This window comes from Gastrolobium bilobum, unplaced genomic scaffold (genome assembly GCF_033153095.1).
Source record: "Gastrolobium bilobum isolate Gb01-03AN ecotype WA unplaced genomic scaffold, APGP_CSIRO_Gbil_v1 utg609, whole genome shotgun sequence".
NCBI classification, from domain to species: Eukaryota; Viridiplantae; Streptophyta; class Magnoliopsida; order Fabales; family Fabaceae; genus Gastrolobium; species Gastrolobium bilobum.
Genome location: NW_026899102.1, coordinates 647,948 through 668,502, shown reverse-complemented (window position 1 = coordinate 668,502; position 20,555 = coordinate 647,948). Strand labels below are relative to the sequence as shown.

The 20,555-nt window shown below is 31.5% G+C and overlaps 2 protein-coding genes across 2 annotated transcripts; one reads left to right on the top strand and one right to left on the bottom strand.

Annotated features, from left to right (window-relative positions):
* Window positions 1-474: 474 nt before the first annotated feature.
* On the top strand, window positions 475-6,953 carry LOC133287222 (transcription initiation factor IIF subunit alpha-like). The gene is made up of 9 exons (XM_061484783.1): window positions 475-801; window positions 990-1,148; window positions 1,478-1,623; window positions 1,948-2,327; window positions 2,712-2,827; window positions 4,094-4,231; window positions 4,403-4,618; window positions 5,031-5,252; window positions 6,566-6,953. The coding sequence occupies exons 1-9, from the start codon at window positions 631-633 to the stop codon at window positions 6,656-6,658; spliced, it is 1,641 nt and encodes a 546-aa protein (XP_061340767.1). The 5' UTR covers window positions 475-630; the 3' UTR covers window positions 6,659-6,953.
* A 426-nt stretch (window positions 6,954-7,379) lies between these two features.
* Window positions 7,380-9,901, bottom strand: LOC133287264 (mavicyanin-like). Its single transcript, XM_061484837.1, has 2 exons — window positions 9,607-9,901; window positions 7,380-7,983 (listed from the first exon to the last, which is right to left on the bottom strand). The coding sequence occupies exons 1-2, from the start codon at window positions 9,803-9,805 to the stop codon at window positions 7,628-7,630; spliced, it is 555 nt and encodes a 184-aa protein (XP_061340821.1). The 5' UTR covers window positions 9,806-9,901; the 3' UTR covers window positions 7,380-7,627.
* Window positions 9,902-20,555: the final 10,654 nt, after the last annotated feature.

Sequence of the window (20,555 nt, the reverse complement as noted above, 5' to 3'; positions counted from 1 at the left end):
ATGAGGTAGTTATTTCTTTTTCTCTCACTTTGAAAATTTACATGAGAGTAATATTACCCAAAAAAGAAAGGGTTCGCTTTTTATGCAGTTACTGCAGATAAGTTATCTGCAGTAAGCCCAATACGACGTCGTTTTGGAGCAGAAATCATGGTGTTTTTGTAATTTTAATTTATTTCAGGGTTATAATAGTCTTTATATTTATAATTTTTTAAGATTTCAGTACAAAAACGACGCCGTTTTGAGAATAAATGCAAATAAGTTATCTGCATTAACTGCAGAAATATTTTTTCCAAAAAGAAAAAAAAATTGAAGTAGGTCCCACGTCTTTTTGAGTGTGTAGGAGAGATTTATTGTCTATGAGACTAATATTTCCCTTATTATTTTTAAAAATTTAAACACGCCCTGTGTTAATATCGTTAATACAAAGATAAACGGGTTTTAATTCAACCAGATTTTTATTCATCCCAAAATAATCTCACCGTCAGTTTAGTTTTATACTGTGACGGAGGTAGCGGGTGCGTTGCGTTGGTATTCTGGCACCAAAAATTTGAACTGAAATCTTAAGTATGGAACCCTAGAATTTCTGTGTTTCTTCGAATCGGTGAAATTTATCTCTTGAGACGCGGAGAAATGTCGACGGACCTGCTTCTGAAGGCGAGTTGCAGCGGATGTGGATCAACCACCGATCTCTATGGAAGCAATTGCAAGCACATGACTCTGTGCTTGACCTGCGGCAAAACCATGGCTGAGAATCGCGCCAAATGTTACGATTGTGGCGCCATCGTCACTCGCTTGATTCGAGTTTCATTTCTCTCCCTTCACTTTTTTGCTGTTATTCATTTTTGCATATTCAATTTTTATTTTATTGGCTTTTTTTTTTTTCGAATTTTGATGGAACTCTTTTTTATCTGGTTGTTTTCTCCCTCAACCAGTGTATGGTTTTCGTTTGATTCTTCGGATCATAGGGGTTAATGAGCTGTTTGTGACAGGAGTATAATGTTCGTGCAAGTTCTACCAATGACAAAAACTACTTTATTGGAAGATTCGTAACGGGGTTGCCTGATTTTTCGAAGAAGAAAAGTGCTGAAAACAAGTGGTCTCTGCAGAAGGATGGACTGCAGGGCCGCCAAATTACTGATACCTTGCGGGTATTGAAATCTATCCTTGCATTATTGCTTCCTTTTGGCTTCCCTGCATCGTTTTTAGAAGGAGTGTGCTAAAAAGCACCATTATTCTCAAAAGAAATGCTCACTGATAAGTTGTAAACTTGTGATACTTGATATATTGTTCTATTATGCTAATGATCCATTCGGAGGGTGATGTCAAGTCCTAGGCTTGAGTTACCAAGTAAATGATTGTTGGGGACGTGTAAAGATGGTTCTGTATTAGTCATGTAGGAAGTGAATAATTACCAGTCAATTGTAATACGTCATATATTTTTGTTTTTCCATGCATAATTTCTTGTGGCGTGACATAGGAGAAGTACAAGAACAAGCCTTGGCTCTTGGAGGACGAAACAGGACAATCCCAGTACCAGGGTCATCTGGAAGGTGCACAATCAGCTACATATTACCTGCTAATGAAGGAAAAGAAGGAGTTTGTTGCCATTCCTGCTGGTTCTTGGTATGCTTGTTGTGTTAAGGATTATGTTCATCTGTGAGAAGAACTTTCCTTTGATTTTTGCTTGTTTTTCTTTTCCTTGGTAATTTTCTATGTTTAATACTGATCAAAGACAGTAGGTAGATGCATTGTATGACATGTTTCTCTTTTTAGGTACAACTTTAACAAGGTTGTATGACATGCTTGTTGTGTTAAGGATTATGTTCATCTGTGAGAAGAACTTTCCTTTGATTTTTGCTTGTTTTTCTTTTCCTTGGTAATTTTCTATGTTTAATACTGATCAAAGACAGTAGGTAGATGCATTGTATGACATGTTTCTCTTTTTAGGTACAACTTTAACAAGGTTGCACAATATAAGCAATTGACTTTGGAGGAAGCAGAAGAGAAGATGAAGAATAGAAAGAAAACTGCAGATGGGTATCAAAGATGGATGATGAAAGCAGCAAATAATGGGCCTGCTGCATTTGGTGAACATGGTAGGTTTGATGACAAGGAAAGCAACACAGGTGGAGGTGGAGGTGGAGGGAGAAACCGTAAAAAAACTGGTGAGGATGATGAAGGTCATGTCTCAGATAAAGGAGAGGAGGATGAAGACGAGGAAGTAGAAAGGACGAATAGACTTGGACTTAATAAAAGAGCCGGTGATGATGATGAAGAAGGTCCAAGGGGAGGGGACCATGATCTAGATGACGATGATGTTGAGAAGGGTGAGTATCTAGCCTTGTTTGTTCATTATATTTTCTGATGTAAATGGTTGCAAAGGTTATCATTTTATTTCTGGTTAGTTTCATGCAGTGGTGACCTAAGTAGCAGTGTGTTGATTTTCTAGCACGACGTATTAGTTTTACTATTGAGTTGATTGGTCTATATGCCTTTATTGTCTCATTGGAATCCTTTGCCATTGATCACATTCTGTTCTAATGTTTAATCCTAACTTGGCATTAATTGAAACAAAGCATGAAAAGATGATTTTTTAGGGCATGAATGCATAAGCAAATTGGTTTATTGTTATTGAAAACTTAAAGAACACTTAAATGAGTTTATACTTATCTTTCTTCTGAATGCACTTACAAGTTACACATCTGCCACAGGTGATGATTGGGAGCATGAAGAGATTTTCACTGATGATGATGAAGCTGTTGGCAATGATGCTGAGGAAAGGGAAGATTTGGCTCCTGAAGTTCCTGCTCCTCCTGAAATCAAGCAGGTTGGTTTCCACTCCACAAATACTTATCTGTTGTGACCTAGAAGTTTAGTAATTATATTGCTATTTCTGTGCCTTAGCTACTTCTACAATTGATGTTATATATTTCGTGTGGATTTATTTATGGATGTCAAAACTATTGTGATCCAGTAGCTACAGCATTTTGTGCCCCCTTTTTTTCCACACTCCAGATGCAACATTCTCACTAGAATACTGGATTTAATTATCTTTCGTGATGAGAAGAAAATTAGCACAAAATCAAGAAGTAATTTTCTTGGTTGGAAAATATAAAGATAATGTTACAAGTAACTATCATGAACCAATGCTCCCAGAAGTTAAAGCTGTTTGATGAAGGGACGTGAGTGGTTTTTATATTTATATTTATAATACGCCCCTCACTCAAGAGCTTTATAGGATTGAAGGATGGACAATGTATAGGATCACTTATTTTGTGTTAAAAAATTCCACAACATATATTAGAAGAATAAGGACGTCAAGGATCAAATTCTGGACCACTTAATCATTGAGGCTTTAATACCATGTCTTGAACCAACTATCTCAAAAGCTTAAACTGATGAATGAAGGCACATTAATGATTTTTCGTTTATATCTTAACATGCCTCCTCACGTGAGAACCCTTTGGGCTTTAAAGCGTGGGTAATGCACATGCCCTTTTTTTTGTTATCTTTTGCTTAAATTTGATTTTATATAATAAGAATGTGGGCAGCAAAGATTGAACTCTAGACCATTTGGTCATAGGCTCTGATTCCATGTCTTTAACCAACTCTCCCAAAAGTTTAAGCTGTTAGGGGAAGGCATATGAAGGATTTATATCTCTAACATATAACTAATTTAATGAGGAAATTCTTCTGAAAGAGTACCTTCATAGAGCAGCCTGTTTAGTGACTCCAGCATTAAAACTTTGGGATTTGACTAAACTACATGTTTTTAGGGCTTGCTTCACTCACTTCATGAGTGCCTTGGTTTCCATTTTACATGGATGTATGCTATGCTATGTCCTTTTAGCCATTTTTTTATATTGTTGTTTGGTTCTATGATATTTTATTCTTTTGTTTTATGTGAGTTAGATCACTTTTCAACCCAGTTTTAGGAATGTAACCTATGACAGGTATCCTTGATGTATTATAATATTTTGAACTTCTATGTATAACATAAAATGGAGTGGATAAAGACAATTTCACATTTGGTTTCTATGATATTGTGGATTCCGGCATTCCTTCCTGAATATATTCTGAATTTTCATTGCAGGATGATGAGGAGGAAGATGAAGATAATGAAGAGGGGGGAGGTCTGAGTAAATCTGGGAAAGAGCTGAAGAAGTTGCTTGGGCGAACTGGTGGTCTTACTGAGTCTGATGCAGAGGATGATGATGATGACGACGACGATGTATGAGTTTTGTTCCTTCTTTTCTCTTTTCACTTCTCCATTTTCTTCAATTTTTTGTTCTTTGTGCCACAAATGATGGCTGATTAGTTTTGATTTCATTGGAATTTTATAAAACTTTGCGTATGGTTTGAACTAGATTCATCCATTGATAGGTCATTTTTGTTTGTCTAGATGGATGATGAGGTTGGAGTTCCTCCTGTGGTTGCTACAAAACAGAAGGATGCACTTAAGGAAGAACCTGTTGACAACAGCCCTTCAAAACCCACAGCAACCGGACCTGCTCGTGGAACACCTTCTTCTTCAAAGTCTTCGAAAGGGAAGAGAAAATTAAATGAGGAAGCAAAACCATCTAATGGTGCAACACCAAAAAAGGTGAAGACAGAAAATGTAAGTCGTTGGTTTTTGTGAGCTTGCTTGATTATGTGGGCTTATTTGTTATAATTATTGATTTACTTTACGTTTCATTAAACGTTAGCTGCTTCGGTAACTTTATAAAATCCAGAACTAAAATATTAAGTTGGTCTTTACTCTTTAGCTTATTTTAGAAATATATTTTATTGCAAAAGCCAATACTGCTTAATTTGGAAACTTATTTTGAGAAGATTTGGACAAAAATGCTCCTATTTTAACTTTGAAGCATTTTCCAATTGATGCATCACTTATTGTATAAGAGATTTTCAAAAAGCTTTGTTGTCAAAGAACTTTTTTTTTATACACAAAGAACTTAATTTTAGAAGCTAATCCAAAACAGGTTTTCCTCTAACTTTTATTGAAATTCTTCATTACCTTATTGAATCAGGAACCAAAATCATCTGCCAAAGATGTAAATGTGTCTGCATCTAAAAGTAATGCACCTCCAAAAGGCACACCTCCATCATCATCATCATCAAAAACTGGTTCTTCCACCGCAGCTTCTGGACCCGTGAGTGAGGAAGAAATTAGGGCTGTTTTAATGCAGAAGACTCCAGTGACCACACAGGATCTTGTAGCTAAATTTAAGGCAAGACTGAGATCTTCAGAGGTAAGTTTGACTTTTGCTTTACTTTTTTTCAAATTGGATATGTTTGCTTAACCATTCTTATAACCAATTTGTGTATTCCACTGTGACAGTATGTTTCATTATCTTTATCAACATTTAGTCAAATTTAGACATCCTGAAGAGTATAAATTGACTCTAGTTTCTGGGAATTATGTCATATATCTAATTTTTATGGAGCTAACATTCAATACTCATTGACTGATATATGTGAATGCCGGACCAAAACAATGCAATATGGTGAATTATTGCTTTGTTCTTTTGGATGGATAATTAGATGTATGAACTATGTATTATGCAAGGATAATAATGCTTATCTGACACCTTCTCTTAGCTTGAGGCAACCAAGTACTAAGATAAACAACATTTAAAGGTAAGAGTAAAGTACCTTTTGGATCCTCAACAAATATCACGGGGTCCAATTTAATCCTTTAGAAAAAAAAAGTCGACTCGTGGTTCCTCTGAAATTCAAAATAGACCCATATTAGTCTTTTTGAGTGACTAATGTGGGTGTTCTTTGAATTTCAGAGGGACTAGGATTTGGACTAACTGAGTGTATTTTGAATTTCAGAAGAACCAGAAGTTGACTTTTTTTTTTAAAGGATTAAAATGGGTCTCGTGATTTTTGTTAAGGATCCAAAAGGTACTTTACTCTAAAGGTAATTTTTTCTGCCAGGGTTGAAACCAGTTCTAAAGTCCATACTACATTGATCAGTTGAACCATAGACTAGGCCAGGGTTCCGGTCCAGATTGACAAAAACCATATTCCTTGTAGAACAAAATCAACCAGTTCACTGGTCTGTTTTTCAAAAGCAGGATGGTTCTCAAATTTAAAATTCCCGGTCAAAATATCAGTCTGTACCGTAAATATAGCCCATTCAATGGGCAAAACCACAAACTAAATGGTAGTTTTACTTTTTACAATTTTACTGGAACTAATTTTTAGCCTCTGTGCAAAGTAAAAGCCCGACATGGTTTGCTCAAAAAGCAAAAAGAATAGGTGATAGCATTAAAATAAGGGAGTAAGAAGCTTTTCCTTCCTAGCCAATGTGGCACTTGTACTCACTTCCCAGCTTGCCATTTTTTGTTCTTTTCCTGAAAATTTGAAATATTTTTTATTTATTTTTTATCTGTTAAGGCAGAATGGTCCTCTCTAATTTGTACATTATTGGCAATTATTTACTTACATTTTTTACTGTGGTTAGTTTGGATTGATGTTTAAACTGGTCCAACCCTCACCAGTTCAATTTTCAAAACTTTGCTTGAAACTGCACCTTGTGCTTCTTTGCTACGTGCAGGATAAGCAAGCGTTTGCTGAGATCCTGAAGAGAATCTCTAAGATACAGAAGAATACAAATGGATCCAGTTATGTTATCCTGAGAGATAGGTGACAATGTATTATCCCAATGATCGGTTGAAACGGAAGATGCAGCATTAAAAAGACAGAAGTTAATATACCTTGTATAATTTTACATGTTGGGCACTATCTTCGACGTGCTATGACTAGTTTTATATTAGTATTTGGAAGCTAATGACCATTCAGAGTACAACTTTTGTTGTTAAAACTCAAAAATCAGATTTCAATGGGTTGCAAATGGGAGTGAATATGATATATGATGTAATACATTTCGTGCATTGAATAAACAGCTTGTACCAGTTGATGATATGGTAGACGCAAATGGATTATGGTTTTATTTTTCTTGTGAATAGTGCAGAATATTATATATAATTTTTCTGAATTGTAAAATTTATCGTGAGCATAATTTTCATGACATCTCGAAATAGGGAAAACTTCAAAAAATTTCTTATGAATTTTCTGAATTATCACTTATTCCCTTTACAAATTTTTTGAATCATTTATACTCTTATTTAAATTTTTTTTATCACTTATCCTCTTGATTTAAAGTTTCTTTATCATTTACCCTTCTCACTTAGAGGGTTAAATGATAAAAAAACTTTAAGTCAGGAGGTAAATGATTCAAATTTTTGAAGAGGAGATAAATGATTATGAGGAAAGTTACGAGGAAAATTTTTGAAGTTTTTCCCCCCTCCCCCCCGCCCCCGAAATACTATCGGCAAGAGCTATTATAGCATAATAAATGGTAACTGTAATTTCAGTAATTAAAATCTTTCACGTAGAAACAGTTGAAGTTGGACAATTTCGAAATTGTCCAAGATTCTAGATAAATTCATTTACCAAGATTAAAATAAAAAAAACCCTCAAATCCCATTCTTAAACTTGTATCTCACATTAAAAAAAACAGAGAAAAAAAAAACTGCCACATACCAATATCCCAAATCCCAAAATATTGTCTTTAAATAAACATATACGGAACCAATTTTTCTCATATAGGCTGGTGTCAATAAGCAAGGCCCACGGTGACGCAGAATATTACGACGAGCACTAGAAATGTTTTGTGAGCATAACGGGCCGAGCCCGAAGGAGTAGTGGGCCCAGCAGCCTCAACCGTTGGAGTATGATAATTTGTGTTACGTGCAGGTGCAGTCTTAGGCAGAACCTCAACGTGTAGCTTGAGACCAGTCTTGCAGTGCTCGGGCTCGCTGCTAACGAAGTACCTGATTCCTTCCCTTTCAAGCGGTATGGTATGCAAACCCTCCGTGTACATCTTGATGGGGTTGCTCACATCACACGACTCATATTCTTCTCTGCTTTTCAGCTCTGCGATTAATCCCTGCGCCACAGAGTAGGTGAACCCTGCCCACGAAATTCTCGTGTCAATTTTTACCAATTTAAATAGAGGAGAAAGTAAATTACCCTAACTTTTTTAAAATACGTAAATATGGACGAGGAAAGATAATGTAACAACCAAGGTGTTATTTTTAAAATCTCAATATTAATAATAAAAATTTAAAATTCGTTTATTGATGCTGAGAATAACAAAAAGAATATCCTTATGTTCATTTATGCTAAAAAATTAAAATGTAATACATATTGGGGAAAGATATTGTAAAAACTAATTTATGTTACTGCTAAGTTACTACCAATCAATCTCACCGTTAGATCGATTATGTTGATCTAACGGTTATATTTATTTTCATCTTTGTAAGGTCATGATTTTTCATATTTAATACTTTATATTAATTTTCACCTTTGTAGGAAAATCATGACCATACAAAGATTAAAATAAATATAACCGTTGGATCAACATAATCAATCTAACGGTGAGATTGATTGGTAGTAACTTAGCAGTAACATAAATTAGTTTTTACAACATCTTTCCCCAATATGTATTACATTTTAATTTTTTAGCATAAATGAACATAAGGATATTCTTTTTGTTATTCTCAGCATCAATAAACGAATTTTAAATTTTTATTATTAATATTGAGATTTTAAAAATAAAATACAAATTTTGTGTAAAGTTTAAGGCAATAATATAAGGGTTTTATAAGAGTTATGTCGTAGGAAAAGTGATTGTGTAATGTTATAGAGATTCGTTTTGCGTGCCTTAATTTTTTATTTATTTTTTTGTTTTAAAAAGTGTGGGCCCCACAAAATGTTGTGAGGGTAGAAAAGTTTGTTATGTTATGTTAAAGGATAAAACGAAAACCCATAATATAAAGCTATTTTATCTTTCAATTTTAACTGTAATGGTTTGATTTTTTTTCATTACAATTAAAAAATTATTTATACTTTTTTGGTAAGGAAAAATTATTTATATCAAAACATAATTTGGAGAGTGTGGCACCCAAAACATAATCTTTTTAAAACTTTTTATCCTTTCAACCAAAAATAAAATAAAAATACTTTTAATCCTTGAAGTCATGTTTGATTCGTAAATAACTTTAAAAACAAAGTACGGATGTCAAGATAACAAAAAAAAAAGTACGGATGCAATCAAACCTCGGTGGTCACCAATAATAAGAAAATGAATGTTGTGATTTGAATTTGAATTTGCATTTAAAAAGAATATCTGGTTAAAAGTTTTTAATTTTTTAATTTTGAGGAAAAAATCTAAATACAAAATATGATAATCTAAAAATTCGTGTAATGCTTTTCTTTTCTGCTCAACCAAACAGAGTGTTGTAGAGGATTAGCTAATTAGCAACCCAGGTCGCTAGCCTCCGTTGATGAAACGGAAGCATGAAACACAAGCTAACATGTCATACTCTCTTTTTTTGTTTTTTTGGACGAAGAGAAGGAAAAATAATAATAAAATCAACGGCAAGCCCCATATCAAGTAGTACAAAAAAGAAAAAGAGCATATTTTCGCATTTTTTTTTCATAGACAATCAATAAACGATTCAAACTCAAATAACAAAGGCTTGAAAGAGAGGGGAAAGTAGAAGAACAAAACATTGGGTATTGGAGACTTACAGATTTGGTCTCCGACCCTAAACACCCTTCCTGAAGACCAAGAAACGAGGTCTGAGGTTGGATCCCACCCACGATCTCCTCCTACCACGTGATGCACATGTGTTTGTGCTTGTGCTGTTCCTGAGATGACCATCACAACAAGAACAACCATCATCATCCCTTGGATTTGGAACCCATGCCCACCCATTTCCATTTTCATTTTCTATAATATGAAAGCGCTTCGAGTGTGAAGAGATATAGATAGTGAAGTGGTGATGAAGGAAAAAGAAAGTGCTTTTTGGTTCTCCTTATATTAATGCTTTTTTATTTATTTATTTATTTATTTATTTGCTTAAGAAAGAAACACTTTCCGGATAGGTTGGTTCCTCTCCCTCTCCAAAACGTAAAAGAAGCAAAACAAGGACTGGTAGGTGCCACTCTCACTGCAACCAATTGTCAATCGTTGCCTTTACTTCTATTACTATGCCCCTCCTTTTTTTTCCCTTCTTGTCCCTCACAACCACAATTTATGTTCATGCCTTCAATGCCCTTTTTTTCACCATTGCTTGACAATTTTATTCTTCTATGGAACGTTTGGTACAAGAGAAATTTTTATTTGTCCGGAAATCTCAAATTTCAAAAATATGATTTTTACATTCAATTTACGATAATATCCGAAAATTTAAAATTTAGAAAAATTCAATTTTCTGAAAATCCTACGAATTACAGCATACCAAACGCGTCCTTAAAGCTATCACATTCCATAGTTTGTGTCATTCTGTCATCTTACTTTTTCAGAGATTTGCACTTTATTGGAATATGATCAATTAAGAGATTTTTCTTATGAATTATATTTGGTATCACCTTTAGGTGAGTATACATTAAATAATATACAAGTTTTTTTAACCCCACTAGATACTAAAATCTCATTTTACCTGTTCGATAAAAGTACATCATAAAATGAAATTTTAATGCAACCAACAACCACTGTCATCGTCCAGCCAATTGGCTTCAGAATTCACACCAGTTCCCCAGAAATGCAAAAATGTAATAGCATCGCAATTAAGGTTTTCATTTTTTTATACTGTTACAAGCCCCACATTAGTTGTAAAGGAAACTAATGTGGGGTTTAAAAGGTTTTGGGCATTCTCATCCTTTGAGCTAGCTTTTGGGGTTGTGATCTCAAAGTCCGTAACAATTAGTGCTTTCATTGAGAGTTGAGGCCATGGAAAGGACTACCTATAGGCTGGATTAAGGTGCCTTTGGGCACTGAATACTAATAGGTGAATGAAGCCGCCCAGGGAGAAAAGGGCTACTACCGTCGGGTCAGTGTCGATATAGTGAAAGCCGTCGTGGACGTCGGCCCTTAGAGGGGGTGGCAATGTTACAAGCCCCATATTGGTTGTATAGGAAACTAATGTGGTCTTTAAAAGACTTTGGGCACTCCCACCCTTTGAACTAGCCTTTGGGATGGTGATCTCAAGGTCCGTAACATATACCCATGATGAGTAAGTAGATATAATACGTAGTCTTAATCATATGTGAACTTTTTCCTTTTTAGTGTTAAGAAAGAAGAGCACGAAGGCAGGGTAATGGGCAGCCTGTAACCGGGATAGAGTCAAAGCTTGGCCCAAGAAGAAAGCACATCACCTAATGGTCATGAATGAACTGATTGTTAGTTTTTATTTTTATTTTTAAAAATATTATGTTCGTTTTTTGGGTAAACTTTATTTTCACTCTTGTGACTTTGTGATTTATCATTTGACCCCGTTGTTTTAAACTTATCATTTAGATTTATTGTGCTTAAATAATTTATCATTTAATCCTCCGTAATTTCATATTTTCACTTAGACTCCTTGTGGTTAAAAATATTTTCACTTAAATCCCTTGTGGTTTAAAAATAAAAATTATAAAAATAAAAATAAAAATAAAAATAAAAATAAAAATAAATTCTAAAATTAAAAATAAAAATATTTGACTCCCTCTTTTTTATTTTATATCCTCACCTAATGCATTTAAGGTTTAAAAAATAAAAATAAATTCTAAAAAAATTAACTTATTTTTATCAAGAAAATAAATTCAAATCAAATATTTTTATTTTATCTATTTAAAGAAAGTAAATATCTTATTTTGATAGTACATATTTAATTTATCATAAATAATATTTTTTAATTTCATCTTAAATAATATTTTTAATTTCAAATATATTTTTAAAATAAAAAAATTAAGATAATTTATAAATTAATTTCAGAATAAATAACTTAAAATATTTTTCAAACCCTAAATGCATTACATGAGGATATAAAATAAAAAAGAGAGAAAATTTATTTTAAATATGTTTTTAAAATGTTTATTTTATAAACCACAAGGGATTTAAGTGAAATTTTTTATAACCACAAGGGGTCTAAGTAAAAATTTGAAACCATAAGAGATTAAATGATAAATTATTCCAGCACAGTGGGTCTAAGTGATAAGTTTAAAATCACTGGGGTCAAATGATAAATCACAAAACCACAATTGGTGAAAATGAAGTTTTCCTTTTTTCGTCATTGTTTAAATTCTATTTTAATTTTGTTTGTATATATTATCATTTGTTTTCATGCTTATTTAAATGGTTAAACTTTTGAATACTTACTGTTATGTTACACGATCACAAATTTAAATTATAATTATTTAATTATTTAGAATTAAGTTATAACAAATATCTTTATAAATTTTCTTGTCTCGTTATAAATGATCAATCTTCGACAAAGCTTAAAAATTAAATTAATTAAAGTATGCACAGATACTTTCAAATACAAGCTATGCACACACAAAGAGAGTTGGGTAAGATTTGGTCATATCTCAACTCGCTATATGGTGTGAGCTTCTTTTTTTTTGGTAAACATGGTGTGAGCTTCTTCATTAATATCTATCGTATTAACACGTGTTTATTAATTTGCATTTTATTTATCCTCAAAATAATTTTTAATATAAAGGAACCTATCAAGAATAGTTATGGATACACCATTTCTATTTCAAATTATTATGTGTTTTTTTTAACATATTATTTCCTTTATCAAGAAAAGAAACCGGAATTGTTAATTAAAGAGTTATCTCTAGTTATAAAAAGTTTAATATTTAAAAAAATAACAATATAATTGCTTTATTATTTTATCATTTATTTTTCTATTTGTTATTTAAAAACCATTTCGAAAAGTATAGATATTTAAAACCCCCCAAATCTTCAAAATTTTGACAGCTTCATATATTGATTTTTCTTACGGTTCGTATATTCTACTGTTGATGTAGATAAATTATCTACATTGAATAAAAAACAATATCATTTTGGGACAAAAATTAAAGTATTTTTGTAAGGGGAAGGTTATACTTAGAATTTATTTTCGTTTACAACTTCTTACAATCATATCTTAAACGTTAATTTTCGTCAATCAACGGTTAAGATTTTCGCAAATCAAATTTATTAATTAATTATTAATTCACAATAAATGACAACCTTTAATTGACGAAAATCAACAGTTAAGATATAGATGCAAGAGTTTGTAAACTATTTGAGTTGTAAATATAACTCATCTCTTTCTGTAATCATAATTTCTTTAAGGTTATAATAATCTTTTTTATTATAATTTTTTAATTTAAAATGACATTATTTTAAAAATAAATATAAATAACTTATATGCATTCACTTTAAAAATATTAAAGTTTTTTACTTATGACAAAAACGATTTTATGATGTGAGACTAAAAAAAATTATATGATGTCGCACATCTCGCTATCCCGGTTCATTATAGTATATTTTCAAGATAACGCATTTTCACGTTAACTATGGTGATAGTACGTGGCCATTATTCTCTTTCATGAAAAAAATTAAGAAGAAAAAGAAAAAGAAGCAAAACAACGTTTACGGCTTACATCACTTTGACATGACTCTAGGAACCGAAAGAGTATATAAACAACGAAAATATTTTCAGTATTCCAATTCTATCAAGTGCTTAGTACTTTATTTATTTTATTTTTTTTGGAAATATTAGTACTTTATTTATTAGATATAATAAAAAAGTATATTTTTATATTATTCTTATCTTTATAGTTATTTTTATTCTTATTTCTTAAACTTTATTTTGGCAAAGAAGTTTGTACCTCAATAGCATCGAAAATGAGCTCATAGACAACGTAGGGGAGAATAATTACTGGCCGTGACTTTTGATGGCTTAACTTATAATCATAAAGTTTTCAACCTTGTTTTATTTCTATATTAACAAGGCGACGATGCCTACGTATGCTGCAACCACTAATTCAAATACGGTCATCTACTGCCACTGATTCCGCTTCTGGGCTACTCTTATATATATATATATATATATATATATATATGAGGTAGGATCTTTTGACAGTCAAATTTGAAATTTGACAAATTTGAAATTTGACACCTCATCTGAAAGCCGTTAGATCAAAAAAGATCAATGGTGTCACATGCTTACAAATCAGAGTCGTTGATCTTTTTTGATCTAACGACTTTCAGATAAGGTGTCAAATTTCAAATTTGACACCGGTATTAAAGGATCCTACCTCTATATATATATATATATATATATATATATATATATATATATATATATGGGTTACATTTTCTCATGCAACATGAGAGGAGCTTTTTTCCTACTCACACAATCAAGTGGGCCCACTAGATTAAATAAAAAGGAAAATGAAAGAAAATATTAACACAGAAATCGAGCTCTCACTAACATAAGAGATGGCTATTCCTACAACATGAGATTTATTTATCCCATATATATATGGAAAACATTTTCTCATGTTGCATGAGAATTTAATTCTCATGTTGTGACATTTCGATATGCGTGCAAAACTTTTCTTTTTTTAATAAATGTGGGGCCCACCATTAGTTGAGTCACAACATGAGAATTGAATTCTCAAGCAACATGAGAAAATCAAATCCCATATATATATATATATGGAAAAAGTGTTTATCTTTTTAAATGACACAACTTTACATCCTTTAAAATGACATACACTTTATCCTATATATATATATATATATATATATATATATATATATATATATATATATATATATATATGAAAAAAGTATTTCTCAAGCCACTTGAGATATATTTATTTTTGATCACTCAAAACTACGTTATTTTATTTATTTTCTTATATTAATTGATTTATTTTAAATGGTTATAATTTTTATTTCTTTTATTACCATTGATTCATTTTTATATGATTATGATTTAATGATCAGAGATAAAATTTATTTAGTGACTTGAAAAACGATATATATATATAGAGTTTAGCGATTGTACAGTGACTGCACCTAACGATTGGTGCAGTCATATAAAACTACATCGTTTTATAGTGTGAAAGCATTAAATATGGAAATCATAACCATACAAAGACGAAAATAAATATAAAACATTAAATATGAGGAATCATAACTAGGGGTGTCAATATAGGTTTTGACACGCGGGTCGACCCGCGACACGACACGAAAATTCGTGTTTGGGTTGACCCGTAAAAAAATTCGTGTCGTGTTCGTGTTGGAAAAAATGACACGCAAAAAATTCGTGTCGTGTTCGTGTTTATGAATTCGTGTTCGTGCCGACCCGTATTATTTTTAATTATTATTTTTTTATTATTTTTTTTTAATTTTTTCTTTATTTTCGATCTATTTTTTAAATTTTTTTTGTCAATTACCGTTTTGTCCCCTATTTTGCGTGTTATTCGTGTCGTGTCGTGTCAACCCGCAAAAAATTCGTGTCGTGTCAGTGTTGAAGATTTTGACACGAATGAAAATTCGTGTCGTGTTCGTGTTGATGTATTCGTGTCGTGTCGAATTCGTGTCGTGTCAAATTCGTGTCGTGTCAACCCATATTGACACCCTGAATCATAACCATAAAAAGGTGAAAATAAATATAATATTTCCATTTTCTATAATTAATTTTGAACGCGAACTTCCTTTATCCCAACCAAAACGACATAGTTGTTAGATGACTGCACCAATGTTTATATGCAGTCACATTACAAATCATTTTGCCATATATATATATATATATATATATATGAGGTAGAATTCTTTGACATTGGTGTCAAATTTGAAATTTGACACCTCATTTGAGAGCTATTAGATCAAAAAAGATCAATGATATCACATGTTTACAAATCAGAGTTCTTTTTTGATCTAATGACTCTCAGATGAGATGTCAAATTTTAAATTTAACACCAATATCAAAAGATCCTCCCTTATATATAATACAGAACAATAACAGAGTTAACACTGCACTCCATCCGTGACCTAACAGAACAAATATCTAGGTCTAGTGAAATGCCCCCCGAAAAGGACATTTATAACTTCTAGCTAGCTAGCTTCTCCACTAATATTAGAAGTGTAAATAGATTGGATTAGCTTAAATTTGAATCTAAATAATTTAGAGTTATATAAAATATTTTAAATTTGGTTATATTTGTTAAAATTGTTATAAATTAAATTATAAGTCTGATTTAGTCTATATTTAAAAATTAAAGGGCACAACCTATATCTATTTGTCTATTTAAGTATATCAGACTTTTAATATATATCTACAATTTTTAAAAACAAATAAAATAATACTATTTAATAATAAATTTATTTTAATAATTATTCTCTTTTCTTTAATTAAAATAAAAGTTTAATGTTTCTCATATTATAAGAAATAAAATTATCTCCTAAACACATAAAAGTATATAAGGTCTATATTTTTTTTCTCACTATTCTTTTAACATGGCACCACATTGACTCCACTCATTTTTATACATGTGTAGAAAATAATTTTATCTCCTATAACATAAGTAATATCAAATCATTAAAATAAATAACACACTATAGGCTAACCTATAAGCTTGTGTAATTAGACCTTATAAAAATTAGAAATAAGATATCATGCATATTTTTTTTTCATACTTACTTTAGCTACTTCTCTACAACACAGTTTAATTAAAATATCAACTAACTTATATCATTTCTATCTTATCTTGAAATTTCGATTTAACGGTGTTGAAAATGACTAGATAAAGTAGGGATGAAAAAAAAAGTTTGGCACAATATCTTAATCTTAAAAATTAATATGTAACCTATTTTCTAAACAATTTTTTTTCAACTTCTAAATATGTTCCTTGATAGGTTACTAATTACTTCTCAAGATCGATGTGTTGGGAGACAAAACATTCTTCCTATCCCCTAGGATGATACTAAACATTGTGTATGGTCCTGCAATGAGATCCAAGCGTCTAGTTAAACCTTCACTAATATAATGATTAGTCCCTTTTTTTAATTATTAATTTTAGTTTATTTACTACTTAAGTCAATTTATAAATATACTATTTTTTATTTGTAATACACTGGTTAGTTAAGAAATTAAGAGGAACAAGAAAAGGGAGCAAATGTATTAAAATGGTCTTACTTTTTTTTTTAACACTTTGATTTTATGGTATCCAGATACTACTGTTTCATAGAATTGGTTTGCATCCATTGAATTAGAAAGAACATTTTAATCAATGGGATTGCTTAATTCTTTTAAGTAAGGTCTTAGATTCAAGTCCTTCTGAATGTAAAAAATTTCCTTTAGGAGAGTTAGCCCACCATAATGTGAATATTGTCGATTCGAACAGAATTGCCTCCCTTCAACTATACCTGTAATTTATCTAAAAGGAGCATCCTAGAAGATTACACTTAGGCCACAAATAAAACACTTAGGGATGGCAGAAAGAAATAAAAGGTTTATAACTAATCTTTACAGTTGTAGCTTTATAGTTGATTCTTGCACCATCTTCTTTGGTGTTGAAAGCGACCATTGAGCATTACAATTACAAACCATTCTGGTGTGGGGTTCTCAACATCTTCACTATGTATGTAGTCAACATGTTACATACAAAGGGGAGGGTAAACATTTTCCAACAGAGAGAAGTTAGACTGTGCCAAAAAAAGAGAGTTAGACTATAACCTAGCTGCAAGTCAGGCCATCTACCAGCATGCGTTACTCCTTGAATTCAACCAATAATCCCATACTTGCAATTATTGGTCTTGTTTCTTTGGACCTTTTTTCGGTTCTATATCTTTAAACAGTTGGGTTTAATGACCTTCATGAACGATCGATGACCCTGTCCCATTGTCCTTGGCCCTTGCACTTGTCCTACCATATCTGGCACTAGAAGCATATTTTCAGTGCTGCTGTAGGTACCCATTTACTTAAATTAGAATAAGAGTCATGTGACATTAATCATAAAAGTAGCTAGAGTAAATGCAGTTAAATGAATTAATTTTTTTTCACACTTTCATAAAGTGATGTTACCAAATTTTCAATATTACAAGAGTAATGTGTTGGAGGTTATGAGTTTGAGAGACAAGAGTTTAGAGGTGCTTGAAGTATTACACCAAGAGACGTCAAGTTTGGAATGCTCAACAATGTTACCTCCAGCTTAGGAAACTCTAGATATAATGCAAGCTACTGAGCTCTAGCCCATATTGACCTAAATAACCATACTTTCACCTATTGAGTTTATACGTGAACATATTATTAGATTATATTACTAATATATCCAACATAATGTTTCCAGTCACTAGTTGATTTGGGATTTTGCTCTGAGGTTGAATGCCAAAGAGTGCATGGCATATTAGCACCCAATATGAGAATTGAGAAATTAGAAGAAATAAATATCTGAAAAAGGAAAAGGTATGAAGAAACAAAAATAAGATCAATGAGATTTTTAATATCTTTTAGAGGTTATAAAATGGGATTATGAGACGGTGAGGCTAAGACAAAGAAATGGATCTTCACGAAGTTCGACTGAATATTATTTTTGCCTCCGTGCTTCCTAGACTGAAATTCAGTTGAGAATTTTTGTTGTCATTATTTGGCAGTGCTGGATAAAACTCATAGATCAAAATATACTTTTAGGTAGTTGGCAATATATCTTTTAGAATTAATTATGCATATTTGTTTGTATTTTTTAATGGATCGAGATCATTTTACATTAGTATAAGTTACACTTTTAATATTAACTGTTGATCATATTTGTATTTAACAACTTTGATTTATTAAGGGGACAAGTTATATTTACCAACTTTTTTGTTTACAAGTTCTTACAAACTACACTAAGTACGACCGGTCATACTTTAATCATTCAGTGTACGATCGGTCGTACTTAGTGTAATTTGCAAAAAAAAATTTTGTAGACAGATCTTATTCCTTTATTAAGATATGGGAGCCGTTAAATACAAATAAAATAACTATCAATATTCGGTATAAGGCTTTTTATTCTTACTCAAACATAAGAAAAACTTATTATTTTAATTGACATAAATTTAAGCAAAATACTTATTACACTAAAAATAGTTCTTACATGTTGATGATGTCCACTTGTCTTGTGAATCTAGCATAGTCAAATGTCATGCTGTTTTTTTCAGGGAAATTTTTTAGTGCTACACAATGAATACTTAGTGCGACAATACTATTATAATTATATATTTTGGATAATACATAGTTATTATATTAAAGTTATTTTTTTGTGCTAAAAATTTGTTGACTGATATAGAAAAAGAAAAAAATAATTTTAATATTATAATTATGTATTCTCAAGAGTACATACTTATAATAATATCATCACTCTGAAAAAATGCTCTGTTTTTGCTGCGTGACTCTAGCAAGTTGTATAGGCTCGGGCGATTTGCATAGTGAAAATCTTTCATCTTTTGAAATTCCCTAACAATGTTTGCATAACTAATTTATGTAGTTTAAGTCCTATGAGAAACTTTTAGACAAGCATCTTTTTAAAACATATTATAAGATGTAAGCGACATGATTTAATATACCCACTCTTGCACATGCTGCCTTTGTCAACTATATTATAATTTTGTATATAATATAATTGAAACACCATGTCAAAATTTAATTAAGATATTTGAAGTTTTTGTTGAATCTACACTTCACAGCAGATGAGTTGTGATTACAACATAAAACTGAAGTCTTTTCCAATTTGTCATATATATATATATATATGGGTTTTATAATTCTCATTTTACATTATAATTTGAATTTTCTTACACACCCTTCGATTTCTGTGTCAACGTGGGTCCTACATATAATTTTTTCTTACATACGGGTCCCACATGTTTTTTGTCTCTACAACGTGAGAATTCAATTCTCATGTTAAATGAAAAATATAAAACCCTATATATATATATATATATATATATATATATATATATATATATATATTTATTGAGAGATCTCATTCTTATCAGCATTATTCAAACAGAAACTAAGATACTGCAGCCCAATAGTGCCGAAACCTTTGGAGTGAAGCATTTTGATAATGGACCAACGAAGAGCAAAGCATCTACCTTTCTAGATTCGTTACTGCAACATTAAATGTCTCTCTATCCCTATGGCTAAGAAATGAACCTTTGCTTTTCCAGATTCGAATAATTTCCACTCGCAAACAAATTGGAAACATTTCTAAATGTTAAAAAATAGACACTAAACAAAAAAAGTTATTACTAAAATGCTATTAAAAGTCTCTGCTAGTGTGGGGTTGTGTGTGTTCAGTTAGACCTTACTGTCTTTTGTATTGTCACTCTCTGCAGTCAGCAGGCTTTTGTTTATAAATTGGTAGGTATATTTTAAGGAAAAAATTATTCTTACGCTATATGTGATAACTTTCTCTTTTACACACCCTTCGTCATTTTTTTTTTTTCAGATGATGAAGCCCACAAATTTGTTTTTATAACATGAGATAACTTATTTCTTTTGACATAAGATTAATAAAACTCTTATATTAATATGCTTGTTTCTTTGGAGGGCAGCTCAGTAATCCTTCCCAAGATGAAAAATGGTGTCACTTACACACTCGACAATTCATTCGAATCAACAGTATTTAGTTACTTAACCATAGAGCATAGAATGTGAAATTTC

Bases quoted from the DNA above. Each gene is read 5' to 3' on its own strand.
- LOC133287222 (XM_061484783.1), top strand. From the start codon at position 631: ATGTCGACGGACCTGCTTCTGAAGGCGAGTTGCAGCGGATGTGGATCA. The intron at 802-989 runs GTTTCATTTCTC...TGTTTGTGACAG, and splicing joins TCGTCACTCGCTTGATTCGA to GAGTATAATGTTCGTGCAAG. The intron at 2,828-4,093 runs GTTGGTTTCCAC...TTTTCATTGCAG, and splicing joins CTCCTCCTGAAATCAAGCAG to GATGATGAGGAGGAAGATGA.
- LOC133287264 (XM_061484837.1), bottom strand. From the start codon at position 9,805: ATGAAAATGGAAATGGGTGGGCATGGGTTCCAAATCCAAGGGATGATG. The intron at 7,984-9,606 runs GTAAGTCTCCAA...TTTCGTGGGCAG, and splicing joins TAGGGTCGGAGACCAAATCT to GGTTCACCTACTCTGTGGCG.